This window comes from Uranotaenia lowii, chromosome 2 (assembly GCF_029784155.1).
Source record: "Uranotaenia lowii strain MFRU-FL chromosome 2, ASM2978415v1, whole genome shotgun sequence".
Classification (NCBI taxonomy): domain Eukaryota; kingdom Metazoa; phylum Arthropoda; class Insecta; order Diptera; family Culicidae; genus Uranotaenia; species Uranotaenia lowii.
Genome location: NC_073692.1, coordinates 2,776,640 through 2,800,554, shown reverse-complemented (window position 1 = coordinate 2,800,554; position 23,915 = coordinate 2,776,640). Strand labels below are relative to the sequence as shown.

Sequence of the window (23,915 nt, the reverse complement as noted above, 5' to 3'; positions counted from 1 at the left end):
AATGAAACATCCTTTAAAAAAGAAAATAAGCTGAATGATGCTTAGAATTATTATTGTTTACAAACTTTAGGCACAAACTGCAAATACTTTTGAAAAAAGATTCATTAGAACAATAATTACGGTACATATATAAATATTTCGGTGATTTAAGTTAACTTGTCTTTTGTCTGTAGTTATAAAAACGGTTTTCGAATGTAGTTGACACAATCGTTATTTTTGAATGTTTTCTCGAGATGACTCAGCGCATTCAGAATCATTATGAATCTTTCTAGTGTCATTTCAGAATCACTATTAAAATTTTGAACCAATTTAACCGTTGAAGTTCAGAATCAGAATCCCGAATCAGGATCCAGAATTAGGATTCAGAATCAGAATTCAGAATTAGGATTCAGAACAGAGATTCAGTATTTAAAATCAGGATTCAGAATCAGAATTCAGAATCAGTCAGAAATCTTTATATTGTTATTTAAGGATCACTATAAATATTTTAAACCATTTTAACCGTTGAATCCCAGAATGAGAATCAGAATTTAGAATCAGGATACAGAATCAGAATTCAGGATCAAAATTCAGGATCAGATTTCAGAATCAGAATTCTGAATCAGGATTCTATGAAGTGATTAATCGCCGTAATTTTATGTTTGTTACTTTAATTTATCGGTGTAAAGTGATGTCCTTTTAGTAGGGACATCTAAAGATTATGGAATTTTATAGATGGATAGATGGTTAGATGAAATGAAAGATGGTGAAAATGAACGGGTAAAATTTATTTAGAAGCATTATCATCACATATCAAATTTTTGTTCCGCACGGGCCAACTAATATGAAATGGTAGATACAGATAGTATTGCATCTACCACCACACATTAGTAGGCAAAGCGTGATTCGCCTCACAAGCGGGAAAAGTTGCAGTGCGAAGTTCGTTCGCTTGTGGGGCAAACCACGCTTGGAATACTTATGTGTGCTGATAGATGCAACACTATCTGTATCTACCACTTCATAGTAGTTGGCCCGTGCGAAACAAAAATTTGATATTTGATGATAATGCTTCTAAATAAATTTTACCCGCTCATTTTCACCATCTTTCATGTCATCTAACCTTCTATCCATCTATAAAATTCCATAACCTTTAGATGTCCCTACTAAAAGGACAGCACTTTACACCGATAAGGCCGATTAATTAAAGAATCAGGATTCAGAATCCGATTTCAGAATAAGAAATCAGAGTTCAGAATCAGGATTTGGAATCAGGATTCTGACTAAAATTTCAAAATCAGAATCCAAAATCAGAATTCAGAATCAGAATTCAGAATCAGAATTCAGAATCAGAATTCAGAATCAGAATTCAGAATCAGAATTCAGAATCAGAATTCAGAATCAGAATTCAGAATCAGAATTCAGAATCAGAATTCAGAATCAGAATTCAGAATCAGAATTCAGAATCAGAATTCAGAATCAGAATTCAGAATCAGAATTCAGAATCAGAATTCAGAATCAGAATTCAGAATCAGAATTCAGAATCAGAATTCAGAATCAGAATTCAGAATCAGAATTCAGAATCAGAATTCAGAATCAGAATTCAGAATCAGAATTCAGAATCAGAATTCAGAATCAGAATTCAGAATCAGAATTCAGAATCAGAATTCAGAATCAGAATTCAGAATCAGAATTCAGAATCAGAATTCAGAATCAGAATTCAGAATCAGAATTCAGAATCAGAATTCAGAATCAGAATTCAGAATCAGAATTCAGAATCAGAATTCAGAATCAGAATTCAGAATCAGAATTCAGAATCAGAATTCAGAATCAGAATTCAGAATCAGAATTCAGAATCAGAATTCAGAATCAGAATTCAGAATCAGAATTCAGAATCAGAATTCAGAATCAGAATTCAGAATCAGAATTCAGAATCAGAATTCAGAATCAGAATTCAGAATCAGAATTCAGAATCAGAATTCAGAATCAGAATTCAGAATCAGAATTCAGAATCAGAATTCAGAATCAGAATTCAGAATCAGAATTCAGAATCAGAATTCAGAATCAGAATTCAGAATCAGAATTCAGAATCAGAATTCAGTTTCAGAATTCAGAATCAGAATTCAGAATCAGAATTCAGAATCAGAATTCAGAATCAGAATTCAGAATCAGAATTCAGAATCAGAATTCAGAATCAGAATTCAGAATCAGAATTCAGAATCAGAATTCAGAATCAGAATTCAGAATCAGAATTCAGAATCAGAATTCAGAATCAGAATTCAGAATCAGAATTCAGAATCAGAATTCAGAATCAGAATTCAGAATCAGAATTCAGAATCAGAATTCAGAATCAGAATTCAGAATCAGAATTCAGAATCAGAATTCAGAATCAGAATTCAGAATCAGAATTCAGAATCAGAATTCAGAATCAGAATTCAGAATCAGAATTCAGAATCAAAATTCAGAATCAGAATTTTTTTTTTTTTCGGGGTAAATTTTTCGGCTATCAGTCAACTTAAATAGCAAAGACGACTATTTATTTAAGATCCAATGCTTCGATCCTTATAGGATCATCATCAGGGACTGTAATTTTATTATATGTTAACACAGTTTTATAAAATAGTTCACTAATTATGAAATTGCTTACCGAAAAAATGTCTTTTTTTTGTTTTGGATTGATTCGGCTGATCAGATAAAGCTGTCTTGTATATCTGTTACAATATTTTTCAAATTAATTTGGATGTTGTTGGAATAAATGTTGTGTTCACTTACTGTGTACAAAGTTTTGCGGTTGAAAAACCGTTTTGTCCTACAATTTTTGGATTTATATTCACCAGCATCTGAAAGTTGTCACACAGTTTTCACTTTCACTTTCCAACTGTTTTTTTATCTGATCACGACGAGTGTGTATTAGGTGGTGTCTATTACATGTTGTTGGGTGTGTGTTTCTGTATTTGTGTTTTTATGTTGTGATTTAATTTTTCTTATGTTACATATTGTTCTAAAAATATTTCCGTATGTGGAATGTATGTTTTCGGTGTCTTTTTTTGAATTGATCGCGTTTTTTGTAGTTTTTATGTGGCAACTTTCCAGGATCAGCAATTTGCCTTCGTTGTCACATCTGTCGATGATTTCTGCTTTGTCGATATCGAACAGATGATCCATAGCTGTTTCATGCTCTAAAAGTGCTGTTTGTTGGCGAAGTTGCTGAATGGCGTAGTCCTGTTTCGTATAGCCTATGTCCCACAGACGTTTAAGTTCATTTGTCTGTGTTCTATGTTGTGAGATCCGCTGTTTTAATTTTCTTGTTGTGCATCCAATATAACAGGCCGTGCAATTTTCTCCTTCTGCGGTTCCTTCGGCTTTCCATTCATTGGATGCACAACAAGAAAATTAAAACAGCGGATCTCACAACATAGAACACAGACAAATGAACTTAAACGTCTGTGGGACATAGGCTATACGAAACAGGACTACGCCATTCAGCAACTTCGCCAACAAACAGCACTTTTAGAGCATGAAACAGCTATGGATCATCTGTTCGATATCGACAAAGCAGAAATCATCGACAGATGTGACAACGAAGGCAAATTGCTGATCCTGGAATGTTGCCACATAAAAACTACAAAAAACGCGATCAATTCAAAAAAAGACACCGAAAACATACATTCCACATACGGAAATATTTTTAGAACAATATGTAACATAAGAAAAATTAAATCACAACATAAAAACACAAATACAGAAACACACCCAACAACATGTAATAGACACCACCTAATACACACTCGTCGTGATCAGATAAAAAAACAGTTGGAATGTGAAAGTGAAAACTGTGTGACAACTTTCAGAAGCTGGTGAATATAAATCCAAAAATTGTAGGACAAAACGGTTTTTCAACCGCAAAACTTTGTACACAGTAAGTGAACACAACATTTATTCCAACAACATCCAAATTAATTTGAAAAATATTGTAACAGATATACAAGACATCTTTATCTGATCAGCCGAATCAATCCAAAACAAAAAGACGACATTTTTTCGGTAAGCAATTTCATAATAAGTGAACTAATGTATAAAACTGTGTTAACATATAATAAAATTACAGTCCCTGATGATGATCCTATAAGGATCGAAACGTTGGATCTTAAATAAATAGTCGTCTTTGCTATTTAAGTTGACTGATAGCCGAAAAATTTACCCCGGAAAAAAACATATTTAACAGTCGAAAATCGATACCGAATCAGAATTCAGAATCAGAATTCAGAATCAGAATTCAGAATCAGATTTCAGAATCAGAATTCAGAATCAGAATTCAGAATCAGAATTCAGAATCAGAATTCAGAATCAGAATTCAGAATCAGAATTCAGAATCAGAATTCAGAATCAGAATTCAGAATCAGAATTCAGAATCAGAATTCAGAATCAGAATTCAGAATCAGAATTCAGAATCAGAATTCAGAATCAGAATTCAGAATCAGAATTCAGAATCAGAATTCAGAATCAGAATTCAGAATCAGAATTCAGAATCAGAATTCAGAATCAGAATTCAGAATCAGAATTCAGAATCAGAATTCAGAATCAGAATTCAGAATCAGAATTCAGAATCAGAATTCAGAATCAGAATTCAGAATCAGAATTCAGAATCAGAATTCAGAATCAGAATTCAGAATCAGAATTCAGAATCAGAATTCAGAATCAGAATTCAGAATCAGAATTCAGAATCAGAATTCAGAATCAGAATTCAGAATCAGAATTCAGAATCAGAATTCAGAATCAGAATTCAGAATCAGAATTCAGAATCAGAATTCAGAATCAGAATTCAGAATCAGAATTCAGAATCAGAATTCAGAATCAGAATTCAGAATCAGAATTCAGAATCAGAATTCAGAATCAGAATTCAGAATCAGAATTCAGAATCAGAATTCAGAATCAGAATTCAGAATCAGAATTAAGAATCAGAATTCAGAATCAGAATTCAGAATCAGAATTCAGAATCAGAATTCAGAATCAGAATTCAGAATCAGAATTCAGAATCAGAATTCAGAATCAGAATTCAGAATCAGAATTCAGAATCAGAATTCAGAATCAGAATTCAGAATCAGAATTCAGAATCAGAATTCAGAATCAGAATTCAGAATCAGAATTCAGAATCAGAATTCAGAATCAGAATTCAGAATCAGAATTCAGAATCAGAATTCAGAATCAGAATTCAGAATCAGAATTCAGAATCAGAATTCAGAATCAGAATTCAGAATCAGAATTCAGAATCAGAATTCAGAATCAGAATTCAGAATCAGAATTCAGAATCAGAATTCAGAATCAGAATTCAGAATCAGAATTCAGAATCAGAATTCAGAATCAGAATTCAGAATCAGAATTCAGAATCAGAATTCAGAATCAGAATTCAGAATCAGAATTCAGAATCAGAATTCAGAATCAGAATTCAGAATCAGAATTCAGAATCAGAATTCAGAATCAGAATTCAGAATCAGAATTCAGAATCAGAATTCAGAATCAGAATTAAGAATCAGAATTCAGAATCAGAATTTAGAATCAGAATTCAGAATCAGAATTCAGAATCAGAATTCAGAATCAGAATTCAGAATCAGAATTCAGAATCAGAATTCAGAATCAGAATTCAGAATCAGAATTCAGAATCAGAATTCAGAATCAGAATTCAGAATCAGAATTCAGAATCAGAATTCAGAATCAGAATTCAGAATCAGAATTCAGAATCAGAATTCAGAATCAGAATTCAGAATCAGAATTCAGAATCAGAATTCAGAATCAGAATTCAGAATCAGAATTCAGAATCAGAATTCAGAATCAGAATTCAGAATCAGAATTCAGAATCAGAATTCAGAATCAGAATTCAGAATCAGAATTCAGAATCAGAATTCAGAATCAGAATTCAGAATCAGAATTCAGAATCAGAATTCAGAATCAGAATTCAGAATCAGAATTCAGAATCAGAATTCAGAATCAAGAATTCAGAATCAGAATTCAGAATCAGAATTCAGAATCAGAATTCTGAATCAGAATTCAGAATCAGAATTCAGAATCAGAATTCAGAATCAGAATTCAGAATCAGAATTCAGAATCAGAATTCAGAATCAGAATTCAGAATCAGAATTCAGAATCAGAATTCAGAATCAGAATTCAGAATCAGAATTCAGAATCAGAATTCAGAATCAGAATTCAGAATCAGAATTCAGAATCAGAATTCAGAATCAGAATTCAGAATCAGAATTCAGAATCAGAATTCAGAATCAGAATTCAGAATCAGAATTCAGAATAAGAATTCAGAATAAGAATTCAGAATCAGAATTCAGAATCAGAATTCAGAATCAGAATTCAGAATCAGAATTCAGAATCAGAATTCAGAATTCAGAATCAGATTTCAGAATCAGAATTCAGAATCAGAATTCAGAATCAGAATTCAGAATCAGAATTCAGAATCAGAATTCAGAATCAGAATTCAGAATCAGAATTCTGAATCAAAATTCAGAATAAGAATTCAGAATCAGAATTCAGAAACAGAATTCAGAATCAGAATTCAGAATCAGAATTCAGAATCAGAATTCAGAATCAGAATTCAGAATCAGAATTGAGAATCAGAATTCAGAATAAGAATTCCGAATCAGATTTTTAAATTCAGATTTTATTATAATACGATCACCAACACATTGCATGACTGCTTCCTGAGATTCAATTTGATTTGAACGTTGAATAAGTCCTTCTCGTATTGACCTCATATCAAAAAGGTGCAGCGCATTTTAGTTTAAGTCTGATAAGTCGAGATAAATGTATATTTACATATCACTCGTGGACCTGTTTTAAACACTTTGTATGCTAAGTCTAATTTATCTTTTTTTTAATATTCAAGTTAACATTTGAATGAATTGAAATATCAAACATGAAAGATGAACCTGTAGAATCTATAATAACTGCTGGTCCATATCTACTTAACAGATGTTGTTATATAATTAGATTGGAAACAAGATACTTCGAAAGTTATTACCAAATTAGTACACTTTTTGTGGTTTCTCATATTGCAACATGTTGACGTGAGAAAATAAATTATTACAGCTTTTTATATTTTATTTATAATTTTCGGATCTTATGAGGTAAATAAACTATCTAGTTGTTTCAAATTCACAAAACAGGAAATTACCAATAATTTAATATTGACCAGTAGAAATGCTATATCTACTGGGCCATTTCCAATCAAATAATTTTCTTAATGACTGTTAATTGGTTGGATTCCCTTAGTTATTCCGCATTAAAATCATTTATTTAAATAATGTCATAGAAAGAAAAACAATCGACAAAATTATCGGCTGCGTTTTTCGATCATGGTAGAAAAATATTGATTTTTATTTCATTTTCATTATTAAAATTTTGTTTCAGGCTGATCCCCGATGAATACAGAGTTCGCGTTCGCGTTAATTCGTAAGAAATTTTATCATCGACGATGGTCATTCAATTAACGTGTCTCTTAGAAACTGTGTTTCAATGTATTCTGTCATCTATCCACTGTTTTGATATTTCTCTCAATAATTTGAAGTAGTCAAGATATTTTGATTTGCTCAAATGCACTGATTAGAATAGATTTATTATATGTTTTATTTTTATAAGCTTCTACGTATACCTTCATCCATTAGTTCTGATATCTAATGAATCAACGCTCAAATGTACTACAATAATAAATCAAGCACAAGTTTTCATAAAAACTCCAATCTCCAAATCCAATCTCATTCCATTTGAGAAAAGACAGTTGAAACCTTATGCTTGAAAATCACACTTTCATCAACACTGACAATACAAACCAAATACGAACTTCAATAAATAGAAGCATAGCAAATTATAGAATTGCAGGAAATACATATAAAAAGGTTTTCAATATTTATGCCGACCTTTGGCGACGAATGAAAATAAAAAAAACACGAAGGCATTTGTAACAAATCAGTTTATCAGAAAATAATATTGTGAAACCCAAATGCGACAAAGGATTCAAAATCATAAATGGTTTGATGAAATAGTCATTTATGCAGTAAATAGCAAAAGTATATTTTTATAGCACGAGGCTTACATGCAACAAGGCTTGCCGAGTTGGATAATAATAACGAGGGATGAAATAATAGAGTTTTGCAACGAGTTGCACACAATTTTTTTTTTGCAATACTGCAAAATATCCTTCAAAATCAATTTTTTAAACCTGAAGAAAAAGATTGAAATTTTTTCTTTACAATCTTTACCATTTTGAACTTAGTATAAAAAGTACTAGTTACTTTTCGATGTTTTTTTCGGTAGGAAAAGCAGGTTTTTATGCAACCATGTTAGTTATAAAAAACGAATATTTTAGTGCGGAGCAGGGATCAACACACGCGAGTGTGTCGAATGAGCACGAAAAAAATTTTCCTCACCCTTTCATTCTTTGCTCACGCGATCATTTATTCTTCAAAATCCTCACGGGTAATTTGAGAGCAAAACGCAAACCGAAAAAATTGAGCAGGGAGATCGTGCACGTGCCCGATTGAGGAATTTTCCCGTAACAAAAAATTGTGTGTGCGATTGATAGTGCACATGCGCGCTAGCTCACCGTGAGCTCCCCGGGCAGGTTCACCAGAAGTTTCAATGGGCGCGCGTGCGTGGCGTGTATGAGCGATAATTTGTGTTGCATGATTGGTGTTTACTAGGTAAGGTGGCTTGCGTCAGACGCAGCGCAAATGGATCGGCGCTAGAATAATGAATGTGAATGTTAAGCGGACCACAGACTACACCACATTTGTTCAAATGCGATGAGATTCGATGAAATTTTGTCGCTGCGAATACGATTTGCATCGTGTATGGCACTGCTTAAATGACCGCACAAACCGTTTGAGTGAAATCGGTCGGGATTGAAATTTTTTGTACAATCAACCCTTTGTGGCATGGTGTATGGTTCTGCTTGTACAAAACTCAGGCCATTTACTCAGCCCCAGCCGGGGTGGAGAGGGTTTTTGTTATTGCTATTGCTGTTTCCGCCAGCAATCGTTTGAGCTCGCGTGAAATATGTTTGTATCGTGTATGGGCGAGTGTAGAATCAAACAATCGTCGTGGAATCATCGAATTTGCTCAAGCCATTTGTGTAGTCTATGGCCCGCTTTATACTAACTGTACCATATAGTAGTTAACATAAAATAGTAAATTTTCGGAAAAAATTGTAAAAAAAATTAAAATGGAAGTAGTTTATGGGTGAATTATTCAAATGAATATCATAGTAACTGTTAATGGTAAATAATACTAGTTACCATGTAATAGTTCATGTGAAATAGTAAATTAAAAATAAAACTAGAACTATTTATTATTTACAGTTACTATGACATTTATTGAAATGATTCACCCATAAAGCGCTTTCAGTTTAAATTTTTAACAATTTTTTCCGAAAATTTACTTAAGCATATAGACCATTTTACATCTGGACGCATTAAAACGGGTCTATCTCGGAGCAATTTAAACGAAATAAAAATGTTTTATACTCAAAATGTAGGTTTTTCATTGCACTTTAAAGGAAAAATAATAAATTATTCCGATGTGGTTTTGATGAAATTTCGAAATTTTCGTCGAATACCACCCATCATAGTTTGGACACCCTGTTCACTGACCTCAGCGGCCATTTTGTTTTACCACCTATTGCATCCCGAGTGGTCCCACCATTCTCCTTAATCTTCTGCTTGACAACTGCCTAATATGTTTCATTTAGGCGGAATTGAGGGCAGTTGGGTGGGTTGATGTCCTTTTCGACAAAATCCACCCCTTTGTTGCGATATCACTGCGCACTGTAGTACCTCTCTGCTTCAGAGGCAGCTTGCCAAATCCGACCAAAACTTTACTGGTCCTTTATGAGATCTAATGTACGGAAGAATACGTTTCCTTTTACATCTTGGAGTCCATGGTATCGTTTGTAACAAAAACCGGGGTATTTCGTCCGCAGCTGCACCTTCAAATGCAGTTTCCTATCCTTAGTTCCACTATGACGTTTGGTATGAACCTGCCGATCGATAGTATGCATCTCACGGAAACGTTTGAGAAAGCTGCAAATGGTTGATTCACGTGTAATTTTTTTGAAACAAAACTAATCGTAATGAAATTATCAGCACTGATAGCGGAAATATTCCACAACAAAGTGCTGTCAAAACATTACAGATCCGACAACTAGAAGCGCTATGATACAATAAACAGTGCATCCAGATTTAAGATGATCCATGCTTTATTTCATGTTAACTATTACATGTTAACAAGTACTATTTCCATTGACAGATACTATACTAACCAAGAAATGCCGATTCGGCAGCACAAAATACTCGCTCATACACGACACCACGCGCGCACATGCCAACTTTCGGAGAACCTCCCCAGAAGCTCCCGGAGAGCTCCCACTGAGCCCGGGTGTGTGCACATTTGTTATTTTGCAAACTCTTTCTGCAACCCGAGGAGTTTTCGAAACGAGCGCACACACAACCTTCAGGTCAAAAAAAAGTTCGATGATGAAGAGCAGAAAAGAATGAGCGAGCAATGAATTCTGATTCTGAATTCTGAATTCTGATTCCGAATTCTGATTCTGAATTCTGTTTCTGAATTCTGATTCTGAATTCTGATTCTGAATTCTGATTCTGAATTCTGATTCTGAATTCTGATTCTGAATTCTGATTCTGAATTCTGATTCTGAATTCTGATTTTGAATTCTGATTCTGAATTCTGATTCTGAATTCTGATTCTGAATTCTGATTCTGAATTCTGATTCTGAATTCTGATTCTGAATTCTGATTCTGAATTCTGATTCTGAATTCTGATTCTGAATTCTGATTCTGAATTCTGATTCTGAATTCTGATTCTGAATTCTGATTCTGAATTCTGATTCTGAATTCTGATTCTGAATTCTGATTCTGAATTCTGATTCTGAATTCTGATTCTGAATTCTGATTCTGAATTCTGATTCTGAATTCTGATTCTGAATTCTGATTCTGAATTCTGATTCTGAATTCTGATTCTGAATTCTGATTCTGAATTCTGATTCTGAATTCTGATTCTGAATTCTGATTCTGAATTCTGATTCTGAATTCTGATTCTGAATTCTGATTCTGAATTCTGATTCTGAATTCTGATTCTGAATTCTGATTCTGAATTCTGATTCTGAATTCTGATTCTGAATTCTGATTCTGAATGCTAAAAAAAAAAAATAAAAAAAAATAAAAAAAATAAAAAAAAAATTCTGATTCTGAATTCTGATTCTGAATTCTGATTCTGAATTCTTGCGGTTGAAATAATAGTCAGAATTTTCATGTGTACTTTGAAAAAATAATTATTTTCCAAATTTAAAAAAAAATTATCAGGTAGTGGAGAGTGGGATATCGTTTGCCGTTTTTTTACTTTGCTCCATAACGTCCTACTTATATAAGATAAAATGAAATAGATTAAAAGTATGGTTTCTTACATTCCTAACGTATCATTTGTAATAAAATTGATTTTTTTTATAAATTAATTTCCTAATGTTCTGATTGTTTCAATAAAAAGTTTTCTTTTTATTTTGAAAAATGGTGGGGAATCGAAACAAATCCAAATTGTCCGAATCACACGCAAAGTTTATGAGGTCATCCAAAAGTGTAATTTCATAATTTATTCAGTTATACTAAAGCAATGTCAGGTGAGGAAACAAAATAGAGAATTATGTATAATAAAATTGATTCAAAAACCTGGCTCGCATAAGTTTTGCCAAAATTCCTCATATAGGATTTTAGTTCGTCTCTTCACGTTCACTAAAATTCATAACTCTTCATTTCAGAAAACTTCATAGACATGAAAAATATATTTTAAGTTATAAATTTGAATAAAAACACAAAAATATAATTGGCCTACGATACTCTACATTATGTGGCTAATGATTGCCCACAAACTATGATTTGCAAATTGGTTTCGGTTGATTAGCTTATTGATATTTTTTAAATGAAAAATTCCTTTTGCATGTGAAAGAGCCAAAATGAAGATCTTAAGCATATGAGCATATTTTAATTATGAACTTTAGATTTCTCAGTGATGCAATTTGCGGGTGCTTGTTTAATTTTGTAAGTAATTTTTTTTTTTTGCAAGTTTAATAAAATAAGCATATTACGCGTTGTCCCATGGACCACGATACCCCACTTTCCCCTACATTTTTGCTGGCTCACGATTTCCCAAAATTTTCAAAATGAAATATTCAACCAGAACTTGGGAAATAAATTTATTGAAAAAATATTTCAGTGTCAAAAGATACTTTTGATTTGTAAAAAATCAAGCCACTTTTAATTTTATTTCTTGTAAGCTTGCAAGTTATAAAGCTTATAGACAAATGAATAAAATATTCCTAATTCTCCATTTCATTTCTTGAATTTTTGCATTCTATGAATGAATAATGTATTACTTATTAAAGTAAACTTTTTCGACAAATTTTTCTTTACTCATGCTCAGCGAATTTCGCAGATGAGATAAATCATTTATATTAAACCATGCACATGTTTTGAAAAACCTGGTGACTTACAATCAGTGAATATTTTAAATTTATTTGTAATTTTTATCAGGGGAATTGTTTTATTATCGTACAATTTGCACCCAAGGTTCAAAAATTTTCCCAAATTTTCACCAAAGCTTTGTTTAGCGTTTTTATAACTATAAAAGTTTTTTTTTCTCTTGATTTCACATTCAGGATAAACATAAAATTATACTTAAACACATTGAAAAACTTACCAGAATTTCATCCAAACCATCAAATTCCTACTACACTTTATTAATGGACTATGAGAATAACCAAAAAAACCAAACAGGCATTTAAATATACCTTCTGTATCATGGAGAAACTCACAAGATATATTGAATGATATTCATTTGTTGCACACATTGCATTTGATTGATTTATCTGAAAGTTCATCTGATCTGGTCATCTAAAATTAAAAAGTAATAAAGAAACTTTTTTCTTTGATTTAAACAAATTTTTTGAATATATAATCAGTTTAAATATACAAAATACTCTTTGTTCATCCTGTTCGAAACGTACGTTTTTTTTTTACAGCTATCGATCTTCGTATATAAATCTTCTTCCTCTTTACTTTATTCTTTCTTCGATTTTGATTTGAAAAAAATAGATCGGGAATACAAAAACAAGAGTTTGGCTCCTTGAAACCAGCGGTCTTAGCCGTTTCAAATGAACGAAATTGAACAAATAAAATGAACGAAATTTTTGAAAAAAGAATACTATGTTTATAGAACAGCTGAAACAAGCTTTGGTGAAGTTTTAGGATAATTTAAAAAGTTCCAAGCAATTAAAACAGGCGAAATCTCGACATTTTTTGTTTTTTGAGTCACCTGGCATCGAAAAAAATATTTTCTAAAATTCTTAGTTGCATGTCAACTTGAAATTTTATATTGCTCCTTACATTCAAGGAAGTATTCATTTGAAAATTAAGATATATGTATGTACCTTAAAAAAATGTTAAAAATAACACAGACAAAATCAAATAAGTCGCAAGAGTTTTAATTCAAAGGATTTGTTTTCTAACAAAACTGTATCTTTGATTAATTGCGATGCTAAGCTTTTCGAAAAGGCTGTCATTTTATCTATTCTTACCTATCAGCTTTAGGAAAATTATTAGATTTGTCAGATATGTTTAATGACTAATTACAGTAACTTTTGTTGTTGTTCGAACTAAATTTTAAACATTTTCTATCACTAAAAATGATACATACATATATGAGAAAGCAATAGGGTGTTTCATAAATTTGAGGATAAAAATCGTCACAAAAAAAATTACTCACTGAATGTTTGATGAAATTTTACAGTTGTTGTAAAACAATCATATTCCACCTTGTGGAAACAAGATTCAAAAGGGTTTCTTTCGAATAAAATATTATTCCATTAATTTTTTATTTTTATTGTTAAAACCCATATCAAGTTCGTTTGATGATATCATGGTAGCTACCGTCATACTAAAAAGCTTATATTTAAACGACATTATGAGATTTTTAAATTTGGACCTCTATTGCTCGAATTTTGAATGTTTTAATGAGAATCGTAACGTTTGACGGTATAGCTTAAGGTTCAATCAAAAGTAAAAATTGAGCTTAAAGAATTACAGTTATGTGCTCTGAAAATTTTATAATTGAACAAAAAAAAATGACAAATATCACAGACACCATGATTTATTTAATTAATTGTAAAATGATTTCTTTTTGAATATGGTTTTTTATTCATGAGATAAAGCAGTTAATATGTAGTTTTACTGATTATTTTTATTGGATGAATCTTAAGTAATTTTTGGAATAGAAACAATCCCATTTTCTCGTTGTATTTGAAAATGTGACCAAAGTTATTATTAATTACTTATTATACTCAACGGTGCACTTCGAAAAATATACGGCCCGAAAACCGCAGTTTAAAAATCCATCTAAAGCAGCGTAAACAAGTTATAATTTTTGAGTCTATTTTGATATTAAAGAAAAACAAATACTACGATACGTAAGTTGCCCGTTAGTTGCATTCAACTCGTTGCAAAACTTATACATTTAAATAAGTAAGAGGTAGTCCAAAATATGTGTTGGTGGTAGTCCAAAGTATAAATAGGATACAACCCTCAAAGAATTTTCCTGGCGTGTTATAATATAGAACAGTATACAATTTGAATGAGAATTATTATAAATAAATACCTATGTCATATTTACTTGAACCGGGAACTTAAAATTTTGAGATTTCATTGAATTGTATGGTAATGAAATATATTACAATATATAAGAAGCGAAGCTGTTAAGACCTCATACCATCAAAAGCACCATTGGTGCTCTGGACTTAATAATTTTTACATTATTTTATATTAGAGTCAGTGTGTTTGGTGTAAAGTGCCACTTCCGATTACTTAACCTAATGGAACTACTAATTGCATGAACCGCAAAATTTTCCGATGTACTCGTTTAAAAAGCATAAAATGAATAATTTCTACTCTATTCTTTATTTATTATTATGTTTATTGCAGCATATCTTTTTATTACGAGTTTTCAAAGGAGCAGGATTACATTTGTTCAAAGCCGGATGATTCTGGAATGCATCTATGTCAAAACTTACCGCCTTTTAGAATTGGACCTTTGATATGCAACGGTGAATTCTTTCACAGATCAATCCAAAGAAAAAAAAAATATTACAATCATATATATTTTCCAGATTCAGCAGTGCCGTTCTCCGAAAATTTACCAACTTCAAGATCTTGTGTAAATTGGAATCAATATTATACCAATTGTACTCAACTAGGCAACAATCCATTTCAAGGGACTATTTCCTTCGACAACATCGGTTTGGCATGGGTTGCCATTTTTTTGGTAAGTTTTTTGATATGATACTTATTTAAAAATACATATCTAAGATAATGTAGAAAAATTACAAATGGTCTTATTCGTGAGAAATAAAGGGCTTTTTTTAAATGAAGGACAAGAATACAAGATTCTCAATTCATAAATCACCAGAATCGTATTGAAAAGTTTATAAAAATATAACTTTGGATTTCAAATATTTCTTGGTTTTGCAGTACATTTCATATGAACAAACCACAAATCTTACTTGTACTTCAGACAACATATTTGATGTTATAGAAGAAAAAAATTCAAAATATATTTTTTTAATATTAGCTTTTTTGACTTCTTATTTGAAAGCTGTTTCCGTAGGATGAAAATAAAAAGTCACGAAAAATTGCTTTGCATACCCAATGAGTTTGTAGATTTATATAAATAACTAGCTGATCCCATACGAACCCCGTTTCGCTTGAAGCTTGGAATATGTTATGAACAGTTTGTATGAAAGTCAATTGCCAAGCATTTTCCAGATGCGCTTCCGAATACATTGTTAAGTAGCAATCGCAAAAATATTAGACGATCACTTTTCTGGAGTCTGCTACTTAATTTGAAATCATGAATCAATTGACCGTGGCGAAAACTCCCGTGTATAAATTTCGACTCAATCGTTGCATAACAACGCAATTATTGCCAAAAAAATAAACCCCATTTGGTGACCTCTTACACAATCTTTGATATCTGAAATCGAATACCCTTCCCTCAAAACTCCCGTGTGCAAATTTCCTAACAAACTATTGCATTATAACGTCAATATTGCCAAAAACAGTGGAAATTTAATTAATGTGGACGACCCCTTTCGTCGACCCCTGGCAAAACATTTGACATCTGAAATCGATTGCCCGTCCCTGAAAACTACCGTGTTCAAATTTTCATCCCAATCCTATGTATAATAACGACGGTATTGCAAAAATATGGAAAGGTTAATATGGACGACCCCCTTTGCCGACCCCTTACACTGGATTTAATACCTGAAATAGATTACCCGTCCCTCAAAACTCTCGTGTGCCAATTTTCATCTGAATCCGTTGTATAATAACAACAATATCGCATTAACAGTGAATTGTTAATATGGACGACCCCTTTGGCCGACCCCTGACTTTAATTTGGATAAGTGAAATCTATTGTTCGTCCCTAATAACTCCTATGTGCAAATTTTCATCCACATCCGATGTATGAAAACGCCAATATCACTAAGATATTGAAAGTTAATATGGACGACCCCTTTGGACGACCCCTGACTCCGCATTTAGCATCTCGAATTGATTGCTCGTCATTCAAAACTACTTTGTGCAAAGTTTCATCTCAATCTGATGTATAATAACGCCAATATCGCAAAAACAATAAACAGTTGATATGGACGACCCCTTTTGCCGAACCCTGATCCAAAATGCAATGCCTGAAATCGATTGGCCATCTCGCAAAACCCTCATTTGCAAATTTTGCACAAAATCCGACGAAAAGTAACGTCAATATCGCAAAAACAATATTTGTCTTGTATGGACGACCCCCTTCAGAAGGGGTCACCTGAAAATCTAAAAACATTTTTCATCATTCCTGGTACTAATGAGCATCCATGCCAAATTTCAGCTCTCTAGCTCTTAAGACGGCTGAGTCTATAGAGGACAAACAAACAAACAAACAAACCCACAGAAATTGCTTTTAATATATAGATGATGCAAAAGCATCAATCAATGCTTTTCAATAGATTAAATTTTTTTTATTTTGAAATGGTTATAACTTTTTCATGAAATAGTTAAGAATAGACATAACTGTCGTGTTCGGCGGGATTCATCCCTTCAGCTGCTTCCATTCTTTTTTTTAGATTGCACCTTTTCTTTAATTTTCCACTACTTTTAGTTTTTCACGTCTTTCACTAATGACTTCCTTCTTCAAACTGATTTTTTCGCTCTCCCTTTTTTTTACCGAAACGGAAATTATACCACAACTCTCTCGCTCATGCATTTTCTCTCATAAACCATTTATACCACTTCTCTAATTTGCTACAAGGGTTCGGTTCAATATCTAAATCTGGGAATACACACTCCACAAATATTTAGCCCTAAATATTTTCTCTTTAGCACTATCACTTCCTACAATAACCAATAACACAAGTTTACAAAATTTTAAAAAAAAATCGTGAACTTGATTGACTGACCAATATTTTTAATGTAAAATTGGGCGCTGAATCCGAAAATGAAATCCAAAAAATCTCAGTAGAACCGTTTTTGAGTTATGCTCCTCCAAATATGAAATTTTGGAAAAATAAAAAAAGTTCTTGTACTTAGATGAAAATATCTCGGACGACATAACAGTAATTTGAAATCCCTCTTTTGCATATTTAAGGTGAATAAATTTTCTATCGATCATCTGAACACTGTTTTTGTCTATGATCAACAGTATTGTTGATCTTTTGAATCTTAAAATTTTATTCACGTTTGAGACTCAAGCAACCCCTCCCTATGGTCAGATCTTCCTGAAATTTGGCATGTGAATTTTTGGTAAGCTAATAAACAATTTTGACTTGGAGCGAGTGAGATTTATCATGTTCCATTCTTCCTATACTATGATGAGTGTACTGCGGTTCGTTAAATTATTAAAAACTACAAAAAATACTGTTATGGTAAAGTAGCCATAACTTCTTCAATTTTCAACCGATTTTGATAAATAACCACTTGAAATCTTTGTTTTAAATTGACATTTAAGCGCAGACGAAAATCAGGTTTTTTAAATATTACCATCGAGTCTAAAACTTTTGCTGAAACAAAATTTTCTCTAAAAAAATGCGTTTTGTATAATTTTTCCTATCATAAAGTCACTAATATCAACAATACTGTTGATCATAGGCAAAAACAGAAATCAAATGATCGATAGCAAATTTATTCACCTTCAATTTGCAATAGAGGGATTTCAAATTACTGATATGTCGTCCGAGATATTTTCATCTAAGTACAAGAACTTTTTTTATTTTTCCAAAATTTCGTATTCAGACGAACTCAAAAACGGTTCTCCTGAGATTTTTTTGAATTTCATTTTCGGATTCAGCGCCCAATTTTACATTAAAAATGATCTTCAGTTTACTAAGTTCAAAAATGCTGTAAACTAGTGTAATACCAATTTCCATATAAAGTTGAAACGAGTTGCGCTTATTAAGGAATCGAATAAATCATCTTAAATTATTCACTGATGTTTGGTGATCCAAAAGGCATCGGAAAACATATTCTTAATAAATATTATTTTCCTATTTTAGGTTATATCGCTTGAAGGATGGACTGATATCATGTATTACGTTCAGGATGCGCATAGTTTCTGGGATTGGATATACTTTGTTCTACTTATTGTGGTACGTAAAATGAAGTCATAAACATGTAAGAAATAGCTCTACATATGAATTTTTATTCTTTTTTCAGATTGGGTCATTTTTCATGATAAATTTATGCTTAGTCGTAATTGCAACGCAATTTTCGGAAACTAAGAAGCGTGAAATGGAGCGGATGCGTCAAGAAAGAGCCAGATTTACTTCAACTTCAACGCTAGCTTCAAGCACTAACAACTCGGAACCCACAACTTGCTATGCCGAGATTGTCAAATACATTGGACATCTATACAGACGATTAAAGAGGCGAATCATTAAGAAGTTACGACTGTATAAGTATGAATGTTATGTGGTTATTTTTTTGCACATGACTCCTAGTAGCTCCTGTTTGATAAAGTTCAATAGACGAATATCCAAACAAGTAATGTCGAGTACAGAAAATTACATTTCGGAATGATATAAGCTTTTCAGTTAAATTTAAATCGAAACATCATTTGAATGAGACTTTAAAATCCAGAAGTAACGTTTTTTCTTATTTTCATTTTCAGCGTATTAAAATAATAATCTTTATAATTTCTATTTATTGGCTGTGATGGATTAAAAAACTTATTTTGTAAATTCATGCTGAAAAATTTAACTGTTGAGCTTTATCTGGTATCCACGGCTAAAAATTACCAGTTGAGCAAAAACCCAAAAATAGAAAATCAATGAAAAAAAATAATAACAAAAAATTCAAAAATGCAAAAATAAGCAGCAATCAATGCAAACAAAAAATAAAACAAATTACAAAAATGACAAAAATGACAAAAATGACAAAAATGACAAAAATGACAAAAATGACAAAAATGACAAAAATGACAAAAATGACAAAAATGACAAAAATGACAAAAATGACAAAAATGACAAAAATGACAAAAATGACAAAAATGACAAAAATGACAAAAATGACAAAAATGACAAAAATGACAAAAATGACAAAAATGACAAAAATGACAAAAATGACAAAAATGACAAAAATGACAAAAATGACAAAAATGACAAAAATGACAAAAATGACAAAAATGACAAAAATGACAAAAATGACAAAAATGACAAAAATGACAAAAATGACAAAAATGACAAAAATGACAAAAATGACAAAAATGACAAAAATGACAAAAATGACAAAAATGACAAAAATGACAAAAATGACAAAAATGACAAAAATGACAAAAATGACAAAAATGACAAAAATGACAAAAATGACAAAAATGACAAAAATGACAAAATGACAAAAATGACAAAAATGACAAAAATGACAAAAATGACAAAAATGACAAAAATGACAAAAATGACAAAAATGACAAAAATGACAAAAATGACAAAAATGACAAAAATGACAAAAATGACAAAAATGACAAAAATGACAAAAATGACAAAAATGACAAAAATGACAAAAATGACAAAAATGACAAAAATGACAAAAATGACAAAAATGACAAAAATGACAAAAATGACAAAAATGACAAAAATGACAAAAATGACAAAAATGACAAAAATGACAAAAATGACAAAAATGACAAAAATGACAAAAATGACAAAAATGACAAAAATGACAAAAATGACAAAAATGACAAAAATGACAAAAATGACAAAAATGACAAAAATGACAAAAATGACAAAAATGACAAAAATGACAAAAATGACAAAAATGACAAAAATGACAAAAATGACAAAAATGACAAAAATGACAAAAATGACAAAAATGACAAAAATGACAAAAATGACAAAAATGACAAAAATGACAAAAATGACAAAAATGACAAAAATGACAAAAATGACAAAAATGACAAAAATGACAAAAATGACAAAAATGACAAAAATGACAAAAATGACAAAAATGACAAAAATGACAAAAATGACAAAAATGACAAAAATGACAAAAATGACAAAAATGACAAAAATGACAAAAATGACAAAAATGACAAAAATGACAAAAATGACAAAAATGACAAAAATGACAAAAATGACAAAAATGACAAAAATGACAAAAATGACAAAAATGACAAAAATGACAAAAATGACAAAAATGACAAAAATGACAAAAATGACAAAAATGACAAAAATGACAAAAATGACAAAAATGACAAAAATGACAAAAATGACAAAAATGACAAAAATGACAAAAATGACAAAAATGACAAAAATGACAAAAATGACAAAAATGACAAAAATGACAAAAATGACAAAAATGACAAAAATGACAAAAATGACAAAAATGACAAAAATGACAAAAATGACAAAAATGACAAAAATGACAAAAATGACAAAAATGACAAAAATGACAAAAATGACAAAAATGACAAAAATGACAAAAATGACAAAAATGACAAAAATGACAAAAATGACAAAAATGACAAAAATGACAAAAATGACAAAAATGACAAAAATGACAAAAATGACAAAAATGACAAAAATGACAAAAATGACAAAAATGACAAAAATGACAAAAATGACAAAAATGACAAAAATGACAAAAATGACAAAAATGACAAAAATGACAAAAATGACAAAAATGACAAAAATGACAAAAATGACAAAAATGACAAAAATGACAAAAATGACAAAAATGACAAAAATGACAAAAATGACAAAAATGACAAAAATGACAAAAATGACAAAAATGACAAAAATGACAAAAATGACAAAAATGACAAAAATGACAAAAATGACAAAAATGACAAAAATGACAAAATGACAAAAATGACAAAAATGACAAAAATGACAAAAATGACAAAAATGACAAAAATGACAAAAATGACAAAAATGACAAAAATGACAAAAATGACAAAAATGACAAAAATGACAAAAATGACAAAAATGACAAAAATGACAAAAATGACAAAAATGACAAAAATGACAAAAATGACAAAAATGACAAAAATGACAAAAATGACAAAAATGACAAAAATGACAAAAATGACAAAAATGACAAAAATGACAAAAATGACAAAAATGACAAAAATGACAAAAATGACAAAAATGACAAAAATGACAAAAATGACAAAAATGACAAAAATGACAAAAATGACAAAAATGACAAAAATGACAAAAATGACAAAAATGACAAAAATGACAAAAATGACAAAAATGACAAAAATGACAAAAATGACAAAAATGACAAAAATGACAAAAATGACAAAAATGACAAAAATGACAAAAATGACAAAAATGACAAAAATGACAAAAATGACAAAAATGACAAAAATGACAAAAATGACAAAAATGACAAAAATGACAAAAATGACAAAAATGACAAAAATGACAAAAATGACAAAAATGACAAAAATGACAAAAATGACAAAAATGACAAAAATGACAAAAATGACAAAAATGACAAAAATGACAAAAATGACAAAAATGACAAAAATGACAAAAATGACAAAAATGACAAAAATGACAAAAATGACAAAAATGACAAAAATGACAAAAATGACAAAAATGACAAAAATGACAAAAATGACAAAAATGACAAAAATGACAAAAATGACAAAAATGACAAAAATGACAAAAATGACAAAAATGACAAAAATGACAAAAATGACAAAAATGACAAAAATGACAAAAATGACAAAAATGACAAAAATGACAAAAATGACAAAAATGACAAAAATGACAAAAATGACAAAAATGACAAAAATGACAAAAATGACAAAAATGACAAAAATGACAAAAATGACAAAAATGACAAAAATGACAAAAATGACAAAAATGACAAAAATGACAAAAATGACAAAAATGACAAAAATGACAAAAATGACAAAAATGACAAAAATGACAAAAATGACAAAAATGACAAAAATGACAAAAATGACAAAAATGACAAAAATGACAAAAATGACAAAAATGACAAAAATGACAAAAATGACAAAAATGACAAAAATGACAAAAATGACAAAAATGACAAAAATGACAAAAATGACAAAAATGACAAAAATGACAAAAATGACAAAAATGACAAAAATGACAAAAATGACAAAAATGACAAAAATGACAAAAATGACAAAAATGACAAAAATGACAAAAATGACAAAAATGACAAAAATGACAAAAATGACAAAAATGACAAAAATGACAAAAATGACAAAAATGACAAAAATGACAAAAATGACAAAAATGACAAAAATGACAAAAATGACAAAAATGACAAAAATGACAAAAATGACAAAAATGACAAAAATGACAAAAATGACAAAAATGACAAAAATGACAAAAATGACAAAAATGACAAAAATGACAAAAATGACAAAAATGACAAAAATGACAAAAATGACAAAAATGACAAAAATGACAAAAATGACAAAAATGACAAAAATGACAAAAATGACAAAAATGACAAAAATGACAAAAATGACAAAAATGACAAAAATGACAAAAATGACAAAAATGACAAAAATGACAAAAATGACAAAAATGACAAAAATGACAAAAATGACAAAAATGACAAAAATGACAAAAATGACAAAAATGACAAAAATGACAAAAATGACAAAAATGACAAAAATGACAAAAATGACAAAAATGACAAAAATGACAAAAATGACAAAAATGACAAAAATGACAAAAATGACAAAAAAATGACAAAAATGACAAAAATGACAAAAATGACAAAAATGACAAAAATGACAAAAATGACAAAAATGACAAAAATGACAAAAATGACAAAAATGACAAAAATGACAAAAATGACAAAAATGACAAAAATGACAAAAATGACAAAAATGACAAAAATGACAAAAATGACAAAAATGACAAAAATGACAAAAATGACAAAAATGACAAAAATGACTAAAATGACTAAAATGACAAAAATGACAAAAATGACAAAAATGACTAAAATGACAAAAATGACAAAAATGACAAAAATGACAAAAATGACAAAAATGACAAAAATGACAAAAATGACAAAAATGACAAAAATGACAAAAATGACAAAAATGACAAAAATGACAAAAATGACAAAAATGACAAAAATGACAAAAATGACAAAAATGACAAAAATGACAAAAATGACAAAAATGACAAAATGACAAAAATGACAAAAATGACAAAAATGACAAAAATGACAAAAATGACAAAAATGACAAAAAAATGACAAAAATGACAAAAATGACAAAAATGACAAAAATGACAAAAATGACAAAAATGACAAAAATGACAAAAATGACAAAAATGA

The 23,915-nt window shown here is 30.1% G+C and overlaps 1 protein-coding gene across 4 annotated transcripts in view; it reads left to right on the top strand.

Moving 5' to 3' along the window:
- Nucleotides 1-23,915, top strand: part of LOC129749194 (voltage-dependent T-type calcium channel subunit alpha-1G) — a 144,633-nt gene that overhangs the window by 28,144 nt on the left and 92,574 nt on the right. For 3 of the 4 annotated variants that reach the window (XR_008737949.1, XM_055744120.1, XM_055744118.1), the window contains exons 6-10: nucleotides 7,390-7,431; nucleotides 15,018-15,139; nucleotides 15,203-15,357; nucleotides 18,635-18,727; nucleotides 18,795-19,036. Coding sequence is in view for 3 of the 4 variants with exons in the window: in XM_055744120.1 (XP_055600095.1) it covers nucleotides 7,390-7,431; nucleotides 15,018-15,139; nucleotides 15,203-15,357; nucleotides 18,635-18,727; nucleotides 18,795-19,036 (654 nt within the window). In the remaining variant the exon portion in view is untranslated. The remainder of the gene's footprint in view (nucleotides 1-7,389; nucleotides 7,432-15,017; nucleotides 15,140-15,202; nucleotides 15,358-18,634; nucleotides 18,728-18,794; nucleotides 19,037-23,915) is intronic. The other variant, XM_055744119.1, reaches the window with a different exon arrangement.